The following is a 19,887-nucleotide window of genomic DNA, read 5'->3' on the forward strand; positions in this document are numbered from 1 at the left end:
TGTTTAAGGACAGTGTAGGAAAAGAATATTAAAAAAAAATATTCCTTTCATGCGTGTATGCAACACTAGAACAGATCCTTAAGGGAGTAATGCTCATCTTTTCTAGCACAAGAGGTTCCTGGCTGAAGTACTTATTATTCTGTTCTTATAAGCCATCTAGATATGGACAGTTCATGCTGAGTCACTACCTAAAGGACTACTTGACATACAAACAAGGTATTGAACACAGTTCTTGAGACAAAATTGCATTTGTTAGTGTAAAAGAAGAACACATCTACGTCACAGAAAAAGACAGTAATAAGGCTGCAACTTGAAGAGAACACTTATCTATTTGCAGAAAATGTCAAATAGGAGCCAAAAGGAACTTAATGTTCAAGATCTGCATTCTGAAAACTGCTAGCACTGCACCACACATAAGGGACAGAAACACAAAAAGGAGAAGCTTAATAAGGCAATTAATTTTTTCCAGAACAGAAGTTTTGTGAACTGAATTAACTAGACTCTCCAAAACACTGTAGGCAAGGCCCAACCAAAGCAGGACAGGGACATAAATAATGGAGTATAGAAACAGGAATTGTACAGGCCATCTAAGTACAGGAGGAACAAAGGAACACACTATTAGACCAACAGCAGATTAGTCTCTTGAGAGAAGATCTGATCATATGTCTCTGATGGAAAAGTTTTCTCAGATGGGTGATTGCCTTCTGTAAAGTTTCCAGGAGATAAAATCAACTACCAAGAATAATTTTCTGCAGTGTCTGCCCTTGTGAGAAGGAAAGGCACATTATGAACTTTGGAGTGATTTGTTCTCATTTTGTCCCTACTCTGAACTCATTGAGGCAGACTGGACTTTTAGCAGTCAGCTGGACTTTTCTAGAATCAGTATAGCTGGAGAAGGAACCAATGTTCTCTGTTTATTCTGAGGCCATTTCAAAGTTCTCATTTCAGCAATCTGTGCCAATGGAAACTGCTTAGGCCAAAGGCTGCAAACAAATTGCAAGGAATCTGCAAGAAAAGATTTCCAGTGTAGGAAAACCAAGTTTGGGAATCAGCCATATGATGGAGAATGGAGGGCCAGAAAGGACCTCACAGTTCCCTGTGCACTACTCATATTTCTGTTGCTGTCTATTCAACAACAAAGCTACCAGAGTGACAGCTAACCTATACAAAATTAATGTGCAAGTGAGTAAGCAACCAAAGCATGAAATAAAAAAATCTTAAAGACTAGATTCCACCATCCTTTATTCACTAAGCAACATATTCTGTCACCCTGCTTTCCTTTATGGCTGAGAATAGAAAGTGAAGACTTAATGAATAGTTCCAGCTGGCCAGAACAAACCTAATGATAACAGATTACAATAGTACTTTACTATTCCAAGCTCTGAAATGAATGAGGTAAAAATTGTATAGGAAGCTTGGCTCAGCTTCCAGGGTGGTGTTACATCTGTCTTTTCAGATGAGCAGTATGGATACTATAAAGAATGGCAGGATTTTCTTCCTTGTCCTAACTCTGTTGCATCTGAAGCAAGTGGGAATTCAATCAGACCTGTCATTAAACAGGGGCAACTACTAAGAAAGTTTCAGAAAGTTGCACTTTAAACTCTTCACCAGCGTGCCCTGTAAAATCACATGTATGCTTATCAGCTTCAAAACAGCTAGTGAACAAAAACTTGAAGATCTGATTGGCAATGCAACAGTTGGTGACCCTAAAAGCCAAGAACTGTAGCAGATAGTTGGGTAGTTTTATACCTGTTAGAGAGCCAAAGTAGTAAAAAACCAGAGAAATAAACAGAGGAGACATATGGATGCTGGAAGCAAAGATTCTGCTTTACTTTTTTTTCTATTCACGTTATTATTTCTTGTTTGGATCATGGACAGCAAACAGCTATAAACCACCAATTAGGGATGCAAATTTAAGAAAAATCAGGAGAAAAGCAAAACTTTGTAATCCAAAGATTCTTCCTCAAAGAAATGCCTCTAACTTTAAACATTTGTCTTTGTTGTTCAAGTGTATCAAGAGTTTAATGCTTCTGACCTTGAGGACCGAACTACTGAGTATACTGAATAATGAGCAGGAAGCAGTGATGGAGACCTGTCCTCCAGTTTGCAGATAATATCAAGCTGGTGATAACATAACCAGTCAGTGTGCTCAAGGACAGAGTTGCATACATAGGCACTTTGACAGGCCGGAGCAAAGGGCCAACCCAGACTTCAAAAATTAAACAAGTTAAAATGGGAAGGAAAAAAAATCTGAACAATATAGGCAAGGAAAGCCAAGACCAGGAAAAGAACTCTGTGGAAAAGAACTTAGGGGCTCTGGCAGGCAGTGAGCTGAGTACTGGCCAGCTGTGCACTGTGCAAATATTGAGGACCAACAGCATCCTTGGCTGTGTGAATAGGGTTACCATCAGAAAACCAAGGAAATGATTATTCTTTCTCAGTGCTTATTAGATCACATCTGAAGCACTGCATTCCATTTCAGGTTATTCACAGCAAGAAAGACATTGACGAGTTGGAGCAAGCTCAGAGGTGGGGTGGAATATTTGCCCTGGGAGGAGAGCTTGGTTCAGCTTAGAGCAGAAACAGCTATGGGGACATCTCTCAGCAGCCTCGTGTGCTTGGGGAGATGATCAGGTACAGACAGGCTTGTACAGCAGCATATGGTGGAAGACCAAAGCAGTAGTCATAAATGGAAGAGGGAGGTCCCAACTAGGCATAGAGAAACCAATTCCACTTGAGGATAATTGAGCACTGAAGCTTGGCTCCCAGAAAAGTCGAGGAATTACTGTCCTTGCAGACATCTTTCAGTCTTTATTTATTTAACTCAGTGGAAATTTGGTGCTGCCAAGCTTTTATTTTAGGTACCTGATTAGGTGTAACTCCATATTCAGTTATCTTGCCCTTTTAGACTTTTTCTGGAACTATATAGCTCAGATTTTTCAGTGTCTAATGCATTGACTGAAATTGTGATGTCTCCTCTATGAAGTTTTAACAGCAGAATGAGGAAACTCTATGTAGTCTGTAAAACAAACACTTTTCTTATTTCACTGGATTTCTCTCTCTTCTAGCAGTACTGTTAATGTTTATGTATGATTTCCTTCCTGTATTGAAGCCACATACCACAGAAAGGCTTAATTAAAATAGAAGGTGACTCAGTGTTGATTTTACCAGACTTAGTTCTGCTTAAAGCTACTTTACTAACTACACTAAGCTTATTACCCTAAGCCAGAACTCCATCTGGTCCCCACTGACTTCTGTGGGAGTAGGAGTCTACCCAATATGCTAACCTAGAGTGCCTTCTCAAATGTTCATCCTAGGTTCAGAGCCCTCTGCTCAAACACTGCACTCAGGACTTACCTGCTGTGGAGAAAGTACATAGTCCCATATGTTGAGCTGGCTGATGGAGCCCACAAAAGATTCAGCTGGGTTGAATCCTTCTCCTTTTTGGTCTTGCTCTTGACCCAGCACAAGTGCACCACCACCTAAACTCAGAAGTTGAAGATGGGTAGGAAACAAAGCCTTACAGGAGGGATCCCATAAGAAGATTAAAAACTAAGCAAAACAAAAATTTTGCTGCCCTATGCTACTCAGATTTTGCAGTGAAGACCAGCCACTTTCAACAAACTCTATCAGCAAAACTACGGTAGGCCTTATGTTAGACTGAGATAGGTCAACATAGCAATTTGGAAGTGATTGTCAGATACATAGGGGAGCAGAAATCATGGAATGCTTCAGGAATGATACTGGCTGAAAGAGATCACTTTTAAGTCAGTATTTGAAGCATAACATACAGCAACAAAAAATGCAGTTTTGAGCAGGTGGGGCCCATTTTACAATACCAACTTACACTTCCTGCTTTAAACAAAAGCTTACCAAGTCATACAGCTCAAATGGGATTTCATACCCTCAGAAGCACACTGAGGGTAGTGAATGCTCTGAGACATGGCACACAAGTTAAATTTATTCACCTTGTCTATTAACATGTGGACATGCATCTTCTACATCATAGGGTATGTGGACAAGGTTAAAAAATAATGGAGACCACATACTTCCTTAGGTCTTATCTCTGGAGAGAACTCAAATTTAAATGGGAAAGACAGAGGCAAATGTGAGGGTCAAAAGCTTTAATACTGTATTTTTTATTTAAATAAAATAGTATTTTGAAATTTTATGTAAATTTGGGTGGTGGCAGTACGCAAACAGTACCAAAACAAAACCTCTTTGTAGCCAAATAATACCAGTCTTTTCATAGCTCTTTAATGCTGAAGACACTGCTTTTTATGCCCTCTGATATTACTCAATAGATGACTGATCACAGGAAACAATGAAATAGCAAACCCCACTTTGCTAGAAAAAAATACAAACATAAGTTCAAATATATGCCTGAAAAGAACAGGAAAAGGCTAAGTCAATAAACCCTGAACACACGTGTAAGGGAAATGCCAGATAAACTTTATTTTGTTGAGTGAGACACTCTCACAAAGCCATCCCAGGTCCAGCCCTGCACAGGCTCCTCTGTGGACTAAACTGTGTTGCCCATAAAACAATCTACCTACCAATATACCCTAGAGATGTGCATTTTGTCTTCAGCAGTGCTGAGTGGGGGAAACTGTCCTCACGAAAAAAGAACAGCAAACATGAGCTTTTCAGACATGCTGAAAACGTGAATATATACTAAAAACACCTAAACACTTTCTTGCATATTCTGCAATAAAACCAGAATGAAGGCAACAGATGTGGTATAGTATAAATAGAGCATACCAGGGATTTTTGATCCAACAGAGAGCCCGCTGCCTCCATCGGACAGTTTTCCATCGATGTACACCTTCCACGCCCCATCCCTGCACGTCCACGTCACCGCAATGTGGTGCCAGTTACCATCGTTCACTGAAGGACAGTCTGTTATCTTCTCTTTCCCATTCACATAAAGAACCCAGCTGCAGGCAAGGAAGACATAGGCATACTCAGCTGCATGCAGCTACTTTAAAAGCATAGTCTGTCCCCCATGACTCAAAGAAATGTTATTTGACTAACAAGATAACAGGCATGTAATAACTATCATGTGAGAAATCTCTCTTGAAAGATCATCATTGATGATATCTCTCTCCCAGAGCACTTGGAAGTTGGTTATCATATGCAAAGCATGGTGAAATAAGTGACATGCTTTGTAACAAAATATTAAGGCTCAAGTCATGGCTGCAGAGTGGGGTTCTTAAATTTTCCTGTTGAGTTTGGAGTCACAGTACAAGTCACACTCTGCTTTTGTAAAAGTGCAAGTCATACTCTGCTTTTAGAATCATGCCAGAAGTACTTTGAGTGCTGAGCTCCATTTGTTCCACTCATTGTCTCAATGAGCCATTAAGAAAAGATGTGAATGCAGTACAGAAAAAAAAAAAAGTTCTCTAAATTCACAGCTCTCTTGCCATTACTCTTCTATAGAGCAAAAAGTGATGGAAACAAAGCATGAAGAAAAACAAAACAGAGACAACTCTGGCAAGGGAGTTTGGATGCAGATTTTTCTACACTGAAGTAGGCAAAGCTTACATTCAAACTTATGTTCTACATTTCCTTTAGCAATCCGAGACATCTGTAAGCTATAGAAAAGCAAAACTGTGATTTACCCATTGTAATCAGTCAGAAGAAATGCATTATCACTTCCATTTTCTACTGCATAAGAAATGGGAGTCCCATAGTTTGTGGTGTCAGTGGATTTCATCCAGAATGTACAGGTGATGTCACCAAGAGATGGTAAAATACCATCAAGCATGACATATCCATAGATACCAGAGACTTCAAAATCAAGATTGAAACCAGAGGACTGTTCTGCAATGAAGACAAAGACTATTCAGAACAACAGTCACACAAACATGGAAAGAGAATCCAATGAAATCTAAGCAAATGCAATAAAGTGGAATGCAGTCCTGCTACAAAAATTATCCACTAACTTGAATAGAGGTAGAAAGAACTTTTGGTAGTCCAACATCAGTCAGCATACAGAGCTTTCCAAGGCTAAAATACAGTGCTTGAAGAGAAATATCCACAAGAGACACTGATTATCTAGGAATAACATGAACATGAGCCTTTCTTCTCTGTCCTCTATCACTGACATATCTGTCTACTATCTACCATCCAACAACATAAAGAAATATAATCACCTGGTTCCATATAATCAAGCTTTGAAGAAAAAACCAAAAACAACCCAAGATTTTTCCTCTTTTGGACTTACCTGAAATACACTGCTTAGTATGGGACAGCACTTCTGTGCTACTGTTCAATGCACAGTGGCATGCTTTACAAGGATGTCATGTTATCAAGTGGAGCTCTCCTGAAAGGTGGGTGTTTAACTCTGACATAGGATGGCAAGGATGGCAGGTGTAAATGTCTTCCACTGTCTTTGTGAAATCAACATGGCTTCTGTTTAAAGATTAACTGGCTACTTTATAATTTTCAGGGAGAGGACTTTGAGCCTTGTGGTCTCCAGTATCCCCCAGGCAGTTGTGCTATGGGTGTGACCCATGCCACCGGTCCACAGCAAACTTGATACTCTTTTGCCTGCAGGGAACTTGATGCCTTTAGGACTTTTGAAGCTAAGACTACCCCTTACTAATCTCCAACCTGTGATACAAAGCCCTACACAAAATACAAGAAACAGAAAGATCTACTTAACTCAGATACACAGGGCAAATACAAATTAAATTCAATAGACCTACAGAGTATTAAAAAGCTAGAACCATGCCTTAGAAAAGAGAAATTACTCAGACACATGCTGTTACTTGTCTGCAATTACACTTATTAATGCTGCAGTCACACAGGCTTCACTCATCCTCTCACAGTCCCACCATCCTAGCTACTTTCTGGGGAAGCTGTATGAAATCAGCCCAGCCAGTGAAAATCTTGCACAGAGACTTAGTCAAGCCACCTTTTTCTGAGACTTAGTCCTGTGTACCTGTTTCACACCTGCTGCCTGTAAAGCCAGGGGGACATTTACAAACGTACGAGTTCAAGGCATCCACACAGGTGGCTTGGTTTAGGCAGGGACTGGAGGCACAGTCATTGATGTTCACTTCACAGTTCTGTCCTGTGTACCCTGTCACACACAGACACCTATGGAGGAAGAGAAGCACACTTCAAAGGTGACAGCCGTCATAACAAAGAATTATGGCTATGAGGCCAGATCTGCCAATGAGAATAGTATATAATACAATACTAAAAAAAACAACAGATTATATACTACATAAATAATGGAATTTTTTTTTGGTCATTCCTCTTAAGCATGCTTGTACTCTATTAGCTGCATAATAACACGTCTAGACAGGGACAATACAATATTTAAACAGCCTGCATTTCTTTATAGGAAATTGGGAGACATAACCATTGCACTTCCATGAGTAAAACATACCTCTTACATACACAGCATTAATGATGAGAGGTATTCAACTTTTCAGATAGCCACCTTTATATATAGGGAAAACCAAGCCAGTATAAAGACACCAACACCTTTTATACTTGGAAGAACAAGGTGCTTGAAAGGCACCAAAACTCCTGGGGCTTTTGGGAGCGAAAGACTAAACCAAACACAGACATTAACAGCTGGCCCATCTACCTATACAGTGATCTAGGATAGGACACTTCTGATGGCATTTTTAGCTTCTCATCTGAGTTAAGATACCCTAAATCATAAAATAAAATAGCTGGAAGTTTCCACTGGGGTTCGTATTTTAACTTCTATAAACTCAATATGTACAGCTATCCCTGTCTTTGCAAGCTATAGAAATGTAGTATTGCCAGTACATAATTGGACATCGTGTATTATTCCAGTGGAAGGCAAGAGAAGCCCCTGAAGTTTGGAAAAATGGACATCTTTTGGAAGATCAATATTAAAACCATGCAGTCCTACCATGCTTACATTTGAAACTCTGCATATTTTCTTTTGCTGTTTTCCTTGGAATTTTTAAGAGTCAAGACACTAGGATATATTTTCTTGTCTTTTAAGATCTCCTTCTTTATAAAGGGACCACTTATTTTGGATCAGGCTGCTAATGTACGCTTGATGAAATCTGAGAAGGCTGAGGCACCTCAATATGTCTGACTTTCCACATTATATTACATCAATCATCTGTTTTTCACCTGAAGCTGTTGATACCATCTCTGCATGTAGCTCCATTCCTACAGGGTCTGCTGAGGCACTCATCAATGTTTCTTTCACACAAGACACCAGTAAAACCCGGGAGACATTTGCACGAGAAACTTCCAACTCGATCTTCACAAACAGCCCTATTATGGCATGGGTTGGAAAGGCATTCATTCATCTCCCTTTCACAGTGATCACCTGAGGGAAAAAAAACCCCAACAAAGTAACAGCTCTAGATTGAATTAACTTAAGAAAGAGATTATTAACCCATTTCTGTTTTTTAAAGGGTGTAGCTGATCTTCTGAGAAAAAGCAAACATCAGAGTAGCCATGCAGGTTTGGAATTTACTCTGTTAACAGAGGTTAAGTAAACACAGAAGAATTATGGGAACCATCTTAACTGTTACAGAAATAACATACTGAAATAGCAAACTGTCAAATTTAAACGTGACTAATTTGGGGTGAACCAGGAAATCACCTGAGAAACTATTCTGCACAACTAACGAAAACCTAGTATAAAAGACATTTGGCTGAAACTCTCACTCTAAGGAGAGATGTGAAACACGTGACTCTGTGATTTATGATGTGAAAGAGGCCCTATGTCACAGGCACTGAAATTGCATGCGATTTTATAGTGGAGCTTTTTGGCAACATGATAATCAACAGATACGTGTATTTGTTATAGAAATCTGTGAAAGCAGACTATGGGATTGGAGAGTAGTTTTAATATAGACCATTTTTTCTACTGTTAAAATATTTTTATTTAAACAAAATTTAAAACAATGATTTGAACCCATTAGAATGCTATTATTCGTTTCTTAACATCACACAGAAAGTTCATGGCAAAATTAGTAACTGAAGATCTAGCACTTAGTAAATCCTTCTGAAGTCACGTTTACACTACGGAGAGTCTGAGAGATTAGACTGAACCCAAAGAACATCCATAACTTACATTCATATCAACATGTAATATATTATATATATTGCTATATAGCAGTGGGATGGAAATACTTTGGGTAGGGTAGGAATGCACATTTTTTGGTCAGAAAGAGTAAAAGCTGACTTAGAGAGAACAAGGTGTACCTGTGAACCCTTTTGCACACGTGCAGTGGTAACCATTCTTGCCATCAACACAGCGGGCTCCATTCAAACATGGACTGGAGTTACATTCATTTATGTCTTCCTCACACAAGAGACCTTTGAACACCAAGGATTACAAGGCATGATCACAACACAGTCACAAACTGTATGCTGCAGTGTCTGGATGTGGACAGCAGAAGAAAACCGTACCGCGAGCATGACAAAGGTTACCGAGAGACAAAATTACGTGATTGACTGCACGACTGAAACAGCTCCAGAGATAATCTGTGTTATTTAGATGTGGGGATCAACATCTATGCAACGTCCACTGTGTATCCTTATAACATTTTAAACCCATCCAGCTAATGCTGATGTTGATAGATGTATAGTCATAAACATGAAGGGTGAGGGAGACCATTTCTAATGGAAAACACAACACCTTTTTTTTGATCACACAAAATCATCTCCTCCGTAGTTTATTTCCCATATTTAGAAATCAGGTGCTGTTTTGGCCAGCTATTCGACTGTGCTAGTTTCCCTGCAAATTTCAATACCTTCAACCTGCATGCTGATGACAGTTAAAAATACTGAGAAAAAATATAATCAAAAGTCCAGTACTTATTCCTAAGGCTGCAGTAAAGCAACTGCATAAATGCTGTGTCTAGTCTCTCAAGCACTTCTTCTGTTAGTATTTACTAATTCCCTAAACCTTATTCCTCTTTTCAGACCAGAAATGTCACAAAGGAGAAGGATACATGCACGCACACAGACACACACACTCCCACACCCAGGCCTTGGATGGTTGCCCTTTTATTTTAAAACCTATTCACATATAGCAGAACCTTACTCTAACCTGCAGATCATATTGTTTTCCTGTTATAACTGGATGTGGAATGACACAGCACTTGTGCTTTGTGCTACTCACTTGGCACAGAAACCAAGCCTGTCTGAAGAAGAGCTATGAAGTGAAACAATTTACCTGAATAGCCTGGTTGACAGTGGCAAACAAAGGTCCCAATGCCATCTTTGCATAGTCCATTGTTTTGACAAGGAGATGATTTACACTCATCAACTTGTGTTTCACATTTCAAGCCTAGAATGCAAAATAAAGGACTTAGAATTGAAAGACGAAATTTAAAATTCTTCAGAAAAATGGATGCCATGACTACCTAATTTAGGAAATCATGATTAATTGCCTACATTAGCAGACATTCAGGTTTATTATCTTTTCATTAGGTGGTGCTTTAACACAGACCTGAGACAAATGTTGTTAGAAAGGTGTGATGCACACTGGGCAACCGATTGGCTGATTGGCTTCAGAGAGGGGCAGTCAAAAGTAACTTCTTGATAACAGCTGAATTATAAGACATCTCTTTGATTTGAAGCAACCGGGTTGCTAACACCGAAGACAAGTACAGACTCTGTACACGTGGAACTAGCTGACAAGACTGCAAATTTCTAGCTGTTGTTAATCATAAATATTGCCAAGTGATAGGATTTTCACATCCACCAATTCCATTAAAAGAAATCCCATTCAAAACCTTTTCTGCAAAACACAACATAATTCAGCAAGGATATGAAGAAGTATCCATTTTTTATATATTTTAAACATGTGATGAATATTCCAATTAGTTAGGCTATACTGAAACGCTCTGCTCCTTAAAACTTCCTCATTTTAAGGGCATTATGAAGTTGTAGCTACTTCACCTGCTTCCCAGTTTTTTACCTGTATATCCAAGTGGGCATATGCAAATATATCCACTTCCCAATTGCTTGCATGTCCCATTATTGTGGCATGGTTCCAGAAAACACTCATGAAAGACCTGCCAAGGTACAAATGATACATTTACAGCAAAGCTGGCACACAGTACTCTAGTTTTAAACCCTATACCCCACTAGTCACTTTGGAAAGATAGGATAAAAAAGTCACCAGCTTTAGCTTCTAGCTCCTCCTCTGTCTTCCCAGCATGCTAACCGTTTGTGGGTTTTTTCCAACTGAAAAATACTGCAAATCTAAATATTATTTTAAAATTACATTTTACTTAACAAAATCTCCTCAAAACTGTCTGAGCTATGATTCACAGCTTATATTAAACTACATTTATATGCAAGTTCTCCACTTTGTGTCCCTCTACATCAGCCATCACTTCCTGCTACTGGCCATCAGGCGGCTGGCAGGGAATTTCACCAGGTGGCATTATTTCTCCTGCTCTTGCAAACCTGAATTCATCGAAGCCCTTAAGCAAATGGTCAAGTAAAACCATAGGAGATCAATTTGTCTCCTGTCCCTGTGTTATATAATGGTTCAGGCCAAGTTTGTCACAAGTCAACTTTGCTCCTTTTTACACAATTCCAAATTCCAATTCAATCAAAGCAGTCTTGTGAAGAGTTATAGACTAGAGGTGAGAGGGTGGGGGCAAGGAGGCATCTCCAGCAAACATTGTCACCAGAATAGCTTCACTTGTATTTCAGAGAGGGTACTCACACATTGCCTCCTCTAAAGTGTATCTGTGTTACAACATGTAAACTCAAGATTTTACATCTGAGACTTAGATGTCTGGTAGCATTTTCTGGAACTCAGCATACGGAAGTCCTCAGATGACTGAACACAGTCAATATACTTTTTCTAGATTGTCTGAACCTCTTCCATGGAGTTTACTTTTCTTCGACAAATGCAGTAAGTATTTAATACATCAGGTGAAGGCTTCAAAACCAGAATTTATGATTGCCAACAGGTGATGCCACTTCCTCTGTTCAATGAAAGTGCTTCTATGACTACAAAGAGAGTTTGAGTGTTCCCCTCTTAACCATTGCTTTCATCTCTTCAGGAAATAAAGTCAGCAAAAGAATTAGAGTTAAAAAGGTCTTACTTGTTTACTGCTGCATGAAGTGCTTTTTCTTTCATTTGAGATAGCACTGGAAAATAACACTTGTCCTTACCTGACTGCTGACTTTGTACTGCTTGCTGATATTTTCTGGGAAGGCTGGTACCATCATTATACTTTCCTCAGCTGCTGAAAAAGTAGAGCCAAAACCTAAAGAGTAAAGATATGAAAGCACTGTTAAGAACACTGTGTAACAAGGTCCCTATTCCATGGGGGCATTATAACTGCATGTTAGCAATGTGCCTAAAGATATGCTAGAAAAAGTGAATTTGTGGGAATAAAAAGAAAATTTACAGTACCCATTACAAAAATATGTAAGGACAAACATTTCTAAAACACATACATGTGTGTACACATAAAAATATCTCGTATCTTTTTATATACAGTTACATGCATGCATATACATATTAGTGTATATTTACACATAAATTTCTCTCTATACCATATTTGTATAGTACACATGGCAATGTACATAAACACTGCATATGTATACTCTGTTTATTGAGCCTTGACATGCATCAGAGTTAGTCTTAAAGCCAGAAGCAACAGCAGGAGGCAGAACCAGCTGAGAACTTCACTGCTTGAAATCAAAAAGTCCAACATTTGTCCAGAGAGTAAGTGGGATGTTTTCTGTTAAGACTACTTCTGGCTATCTTTTAGATGTTCCCCTTATTCACTCTATGCAGCAGAGATGACTCGGCTTACTCGAACAATCGGTGATGGATCTGGCACCAGTAATGGTTGTTGTTCCATAAAAGGGACAAGACAAGCAGAAGGACTTCCCGGGGTCTGGTTGATAGTAGTCTCTGGGACAAGGGTAACAAGGTGTCAAACCTGTACGAGAGAACTCGCCTGCAAGACACGGTACTGCAAGAGGAAGGAAACCTTTTTGAGTGACCTGATCTCTAGCACATGCACCTTCCTTCCCTCCACCTCTTTATTATCACTTTCTCTTCTCCAGTCATACTGTCTTCTTAGACTTAAAAGGAACAAGATGAAATCTGCCAGGAATTCACAACTCTAGGAAATGGTACTTTAAAATCTTCTGTGAGATGCCATCTTGTTCTCAAAGGATTATGGCAGTATCTGGGAAGTATTTAATTTTACTACTTTTGCAGCTCTGAAGGCAGCTTGTAAATGGAACTCCCCTTTTATCTCTCACACCTTCTCCTTGGTTATTGTTTGGTTGCTTTTTAAAATTTGTTTTTTGTTTGCTTGTTTTAGTTGATGTTGGTTTTCTTCCCCTTCAAGAAGGAGTAAGGACAAAGACAAGACTTTTTTGCACCTTGAATCCTTACAGACTATTTCCCTGGGAATTCTTTTGGCAAAGCTTGCCAAAGATAATTGAGGAGAACTTCTTTGAAAAAATTACTGAGCAAACTGTGTTAAAATTCAGAATTTTTGTACAGGAAATGTGGGAGAAATAATAGTGACAATTCCCTTTCTCTTCTGTAAGGAAAAAGATTCTATTTTCATTTCGGTACCCATCACACATCTCATTTTATTCCTCATTATATAAGAATCAGAAGGAGGGGAATTGGTAATAGGAAATCACCTATCATTTTGCTGGGAAATGTTCCTTGGTCTATACTTAACCAGAACAGGAATTCAGTCTCAGGCAGATGAACTGGGTAACATTAGCTGATATTTAAACAACAATTTACACATTTTTAATATTTAGTCTAAAAAAAATTCATCACTCTTTTTGTTACAAACCTCCACAAGCTGAGACATCCACTGCACCTCTTTTTACTGTTGATGTATTTTCTGGACAAGAGATGCAATTCCTGGATCCAAATGATGGCTGATATGTTCCAAGTGGACATGTTTCACACGTCTCAAGGCCATTAGGTGAATAAGTTCCCTGCTTGCACTGAGCTATATGGCAAAAGAGTTAAAAAAGTTTAAGTAATGTCCAATCAGGAAACATGGTTCCTGATCTCTGAAAATAATGTTAAAATCACAATACATATCACAAGGAATTTTATTTCTGGAGCATACTCTACTCTGAAGGACTTAATGGGTACAAAGAGTAAAAAAAAAGACAGTTGTGGTAGGGTACTGATAGTGCAATTATGAATTATTAACAAGTCAATTCTCTGCAATCAGCCTCACAGATGATTTACTGCAACTCAGTTACTCATTTTAATCAACAAAACTAACAGCAATAAAGACAATAAAAATTAAATCAAACTAGCTATTTCCTTTTCAGAAGAAGTCATGAACACACAGTGGTTCTGTGCTGTTCAATGCCTCAGCACTGCAGGGTAGGATCGAAAGTGGCTGGCAAGGATGACAATGGAATTATTTTAAGTGTATTAGTGTCTGAAAAATGCAATCACAGAAATGAAATACAGAAACGAAAGATAGAAATGAAACAAAGCATCAAAGGCCAACTCTTCTCAGAACCTCTGCCTGGGCATCCTGCATGGTAGAGCAGTAATGAAAACTTAGATATTTCCCTCTGCATATGCATTAAGGTGCAATTAGGACTGCTCCTCGTTTCACATGCTAGCTTCCTTCCAGTCCTTCCACCATGGGTCAAAAAGGATGCCACCAAGAATTCAGAAGTGGCTGTCTGAATAAGACAAAAGTCCCTACCTTTGCACTCGGAGATGCTTCTAGAGTGTAGATACTCAGTATAGCTACCAGATGGACAACTTTTGCATTCCAGCTGCCCTTCCTCATCTTGATAGGATCCAGTCCAGCAGCTTTCACAGGTAAGATGCTCCAGGGAGTAATAGGTACCCAAAGGGCAGTTAACTGTAATGTAATGTTGGAAACCTAAGTTTCCCTCAGAGTGAAAAATCATACATACCTCTCTTGCCCCTGGAGTTCCCATATAGTCAAACTAAGTTTTTATGAAATGTGGCTCTGTTCCCCAGCAGGTAGGAAGATATCTCTCTGGAACACTGCAAAGATTTAATTATACACAAGAAATGGAATCCAATATCCACCTTAGCTTCACATCACTCAGAGGACGGGGTTAAACGACTGCATACCAAGCACTGTTTTCTCTGTACGGCCAAGCAAGGATATGCCTGATTTCCCCCTGGGAGTGGAATCCTGGGTACAAAGCATCCCTTTTCCACAGGCCTTGGTTAGGAACATAAACATCCTTTGGAAGTCAAACTGTGCAAAGCATTTTTGCAGTTTATTGTTATGGGAGACCACAAGCCCTGGACTGTGTCAAATCGTAACCCTCTGCAAACATCCTCTAAAACTTTGTTTTGGAAAAGGATTTTAAATACACACAAGAAACAAGTATCTGGCTTACCACACATTCTCCCTCTCAGCACAGAACCAGGCCTGCAGAAAAGAAACGCTTTCTCGGTCTCCAGTGAGTTGGTGTCAGCTACAATGAGTTCAGATGCAAACTGAAAAGAATACATAGGTTCCTTATTGAGAGTTCTATTCAGCCTGTTTGTGATCATTTCCAGAGTTTTAAGGAGCCGCCTCTGGTTTTCCAGTTCCACTGTATCATTCCTTTCATCAGGCAGTGGCACGCTAGCTGGAATATAAACAGCAAACACAAAAAACACACAGATTTTGCAGTCAGCACTTCCGGCGTGCTCTGGAACTTATCAAAAGTGCAGCACTAAATCTTGTCAGTGGAAAGTGAAAAGGAGGCCATGTGCACAAAGCTCCCCATGACAATGAGGGTGTGATCTTTCCCTCAAGAAGAAGGTCTGCCATGAAATGTGTCTGGGGAACTGCCATCTGCATCTTCACCAGGCTTCTGTGAGCTGAAGAGGTTTTACTAAATGTATTAGACACAATTTTTAAAAAGAAGGAAGCAGAGTAGTTCAGTGTTTTGACTTGTCTCACCTGTGATGTTAAATATTAACTTGATTTTTTGGTCAGTCATTGGAACATTCAGCTTGTGCCTTTTGACCCGAGCAGGGGCTTCTTTTACAGAGGCAGAGAGATGCTTGGATAAGTCTTCTCCTTGTACTGCATCAACAAAATCACCATAGGAATAATCCAGGTGGTTTGCTGTTCCCCAGCCAGCAGGTCCTGTGGGACATTAAAAAAAAAAAAAAAGAAAAGCAATATCATGTGGAAAATAAGCACCCTTAGTTATTTCTTAAGTACAACTCAAATATAATCTATATAATCTATCTGGATGATGTGTTGGCTTTGACAGTGTACAATTTGTGTACAAGTGGCCACTGTACCTGCATTTTTACTAATGAAAAATCTTACTCCTAACTGATACCCTAGAGGTCCTGAGTCTGCTGAAATTAGTCAAAGCTTTAAAGAACTAGTTATAAAAGTCACATCTTGCAATTCTTTCTCCTCCTCTGCCTTGCATGAATCCTGACCTGCACCCTCATCTGCCAACAATGTCTTCAAACATTCCACATTGCCTTTGATTCTACTTCTTGCCTACTTACAGACAGCATACTCTATGCCATGTCTCCATTGCATCTTCTTCTAACAACTGCTGAACAATTCTAATTGCCCTCTCAGAAAAGGCATCACCCTATCTGTGCATTTCCCCCAGACAGGCATTTCTTGTTACACACAGTGAGTCAAATTCACTCCTGTCTAATGTTCTTCATCACTCCAACATGACTTCAAAATATTTTCTGTACATAATCTACTTTTTCATGATTACTAAATCTAGAGGGATGTGGTCTATTTCATGGATCTAGATTGTTTTTTAAAAGATACAAAGATAGAAAAAAAAAAATCTGCCAATTATCTGTTAGCATCACAAATATTATGTTTTGTTTACAGTGGTAACTAGGACAAGTTAACCCCACAGTTTAATATTGTGTGTTTCACAACTAATTTTCTAAACTGCTGTCTCTTATGCCTTGAAGAGAGTTCTCTCCTGCTTCCACAGTGTAAAATTATGAGAAACTCCTGAAAAAACAGCAAAAAGGTTATTTTGGTAAGAGGTTGACATGAACCAGAAGAGAATAGGACACTACATTCCATGTCTGTAAGTGTTTTTTCCACATGCCTTAGCAGATTAGTTCCAGCTGTCATCAGCATTCATTCTTACCCTGATGACAACTGCAGACTGATCGTCCAGACCTGCCCTGTCTGAACACAAGTAAATGCTCCCGGAGTGAAGCATTATAAAAGGTGAGCAGGAAGTTCTACCAAGTAACTCCACTATAAACCTGTGAAAGAGACGCAGTCCTTTGACAGATTCTGATGCAGATCTGCCAAAATGCTTCCTGCTAAGATAGGTAGTGCAAGTTATCCGCTTCCAGCTTTTCTGCTCTCAGCACCCCCTATGGGACTCAGAAAGGCCAAGAATAACACAGCACAACATGGACACGAAGCCATTCAGAAACAGACTGAAAATGACAACATACTTACTGTGGCGTTAACCAAAGTGGGAACAACCACTAGGATGGTTATGGCTTTCACTCTGATATTGCCACAGTCATGGTGCAAAATCTGCCCCTGCATGCAGGAAGTATTTTCACAGCAAATAGGCCAATTTAAGCTCGTACAGCTTCACACAGTGTGGATTCTGTGGAGAATCTGAACTGGCATCACAGATGCTCCCCATTTTCTTTACAACCTCCAAATCTATTTATTGTAGCTTTTCAGTATTTTGGTTTTAAACTGTATGTTTTTAAGAAGTTCCTTTTTTCTAGGCTAACCAAGCAGGTTTCTAGGACTCTTTTTTCCCTCCCCACCATAAGGCATCGCAGGAAATTCTACTCCACTCTATATAGGAAGCAGCATCAATACAAGACATCAAAGATATCCACAATATTTTTATAAAACAGTTTATGTAATTGCTTATTATCTTATGAGTACAACAGTAACTTTAAAAAAAAATCTCATTAAAGACATTGTGGCAGGAGTCATGCTGTTTTAAACCTGGATGGCTAAGAACCTATGGAATCAATAATTACCAATGGCAAATCCATTTTCGTAATCATAATTATATTCCAAGCAGTGTTTCTGTGTCTGATCTTCCAATCTGCAGTCAATATCATCAACATCATTACAGAATGATGGGACCTTTCAACATAAAGAAGAATAACTTTAAAAACATAAAACCACATAGCCCTCTCCCCAGACTTACAAAAACTTCTAATTACAATGCAAAGTACTGGTTCTGTCAGTGACACTAGATTTCCCCTTTCACGTCTCTTATAACCCTGGTAAGGTCTGTTAGAAGACCATGTTTTATTGATACAACTTGGAAATAAGATGGTGACTTGCATGAGTACAATCTCTTCATTATAGAAGATCTTAATTTTTTTAAGAGAAGACGTCAATTCATTACTCTTACAATTAATCACTCTTGCATGCCACATCTAAGAATACAGAAATAAATTCAGGCATTTTTCTCCCTGCCAAAGAGGACTGGAGAACTCATAGTTATAGAGCACCTGTGTTTTTTTCAGCTATGTTACTTATAATTCTGTCAGGTTTAAAACAATGCTGTAACTTTTTTCCAGCTTTCAAACCTTACTTCTTCAACTTCTTGGGAATAGGAATAAGCATATTCAAAACAGCCTTTCCAGATGTTTTTCAAGACTATTGCATTTTGATGTAAATGCTTGGAAAGGTCACTACCCATTTTTTATTATCTTTTACTTGCCAATAGGAACGGTCCAAGCACTGGAACCTGGTGGTACCAGGGAAAGAAACAGAAATAAAACCACTCAAAATTTCTCTACTGGAAAGAACAAACCTGAATCAGGGCAAGAGAGTAACAGACATTTATGTCCAAGTGTTAGACGTTGTCAGACATGTCACCTAACTTTTCAGCCATTTGACAAGTGTTACTGACATAAGCTGCAAAGATGCGGGAGTTTGCCCATTAACTGTATGTGCTAACCATGTTTTTTAGTTAGTAGACAACCTTTAATTAGAATATGGGCTGTGTTCTGCAAAAACACCTGTAGATGCCCAGTTTTCTCTGCTGGAAAAATGACGTTGCACTAAGCCTGGACATCCACTCCTGGGATCAGAACTCAAAGTTTTGCTGGTTCTACTTCTCAGATAAGGAGAGATTTGTGGATTAACACGGGAGATTGTGATATTGAAGTAGAGAGCAAGAGCCATGGTAGAGAAGAAAGACAGGGCCTCTTCAAATTCAGTATTGTGCAGTTCTTAATGATGAGTGAAACTCATTCAGAAACTCATGAAACCTGAGCAGATCACTGCTACTGGATTTAAGTGCCTGGAGGTACACTCCAAATGTGGAATGTATGCATTTGTACATATGTGTGTTAATTCATACAATTTGGTTATATATAATACATATTCTATATAAAATGCTTTTATTTTATGATCGCATCTGACTTCCAAAAACAGCACTGAGGGGACAAATCATTGGGGGTTTCAAAACTACACAGGTTCTCTTTGGAAACCTACTGAAAATCTTGGATACTTGCATAGATTCTGACCTGTACAAGTCCACACTGGACACCAAACTAAATTACATTAAAATGCCAGTGAAACATCTTTATTTTTAAAAATAACTTGTTACCCTCTGAAAAAGCTCATACTTAACTTACAGGCTTCTGCTGTCAATTTCCTTCGAGAAAATTAGCTATTTGGAAAAAGTAACAATATTTTTCAAGAAGTATACAAAGGGAAGGAGTATTTACTAACCTACCATTTTACCAAGTGCACTCTGAAACGCATCAGCAAAGCTGTTTAGAAGACTGTTGTCATCGCATCGTGTTGCTTTGTAGAGCATTTCAAAGGACTTGAATCCATGATTTGCAAAACGATTTACTGAAAAATGTTTAAGAAATTAATTTTTACTGATCAGTGCAAGAGTTTCAGAACTAAAATCAAGACA

The 19,887-nt window shown here is 39.0% G+C and overlaps 1 protein-coding gene across 1 annotated transcript in view; it reads right to left on the bottom strand.

Moving 5' to 3' along the window:
* The window catches only part of SVEP1 (sushi, von Willebrand factor type A, EGF and pentraxin domain containing 1), a gene marked incomplete at its 5' end in the record, with an annotated part of 117,384 nt that overhangs the window by 41,897 nt on the left and 55,600 nt on the right, over positions 1 to 19,887 (bottom strand). Inside the window, 16 exons of the mRNA XM_084225053.1 lie at positions 3,358 to 3,482; positions 4,762 to 4,937; positions 5,622 to 5,823; positions 6,947 to 7,104; positions 8,128 to 8,329; positions 9,214 to 9,327; positions 10,190 to 10,303; positions 10,937 to 11,033; positions 12,151 to 12,245; positions 12,801 to 12,962; positions 13,812 to 13,973; positions 14,697 to 14,858; positions 15,373 to 15,606; positions 15,924 to 16,112; positions 17,981 to 18,089; positions 19,699 to 19,820. Coding sequence (XP_084081179.1) covers positions 3,358 to 3,482; positions 4,762 to 4,937; positions 5,622 to 5,823; positions 6,947 to 7,104; positions 8,128 to 8,329; positions 9,214 to 9,327; positions 10,190 to 10,303; positions 10,937 to 11,033; positions 12,151 to 12,245; positions 12,801 to 12,962; positions 13,812 to 13,973; positions 14,697 to 14,858; positions 15,373 to 15,606; positions 15,924 to 16,112; positions 17,981 to 18,089; positions 19,699 to 19,820 — 2,423 coding nt within the window. The remainder of the gene's footprint in view (positions 1 to 3,357; positions 3,483 to 4,761; positions 4,938 to 5,621; positions 5,824 to 6,946; positions 7,105 to 8,127; positions 8,330 to 9,213; positions 9,328 to 10,189; positions 10,304 to 10,936; positions 11,034 to 12,150; positions 12,246 to 12,800; positions 12,963 to 13,811; positions 13,974 to 14,696; positions 14,859 to 15,372; positions 15,607 to 15,923; positions 16,113 to 17,980; positions 18,090 to 19,698; positions 19,821 to 19,887) is intronic.

The sequence above is a fragment of the Fringilla coelebs genome (genome assembly GCF_963513975.1).
Source record: "Fringilla coelebs genome assembly, chromosome: Z".
NCBI classification, from domain to species: Eukaryota; Metazoa; Chordata; class Aves; order Passeriformes; family Fringillidae; genus Fringilla; species Fringilla coelebs.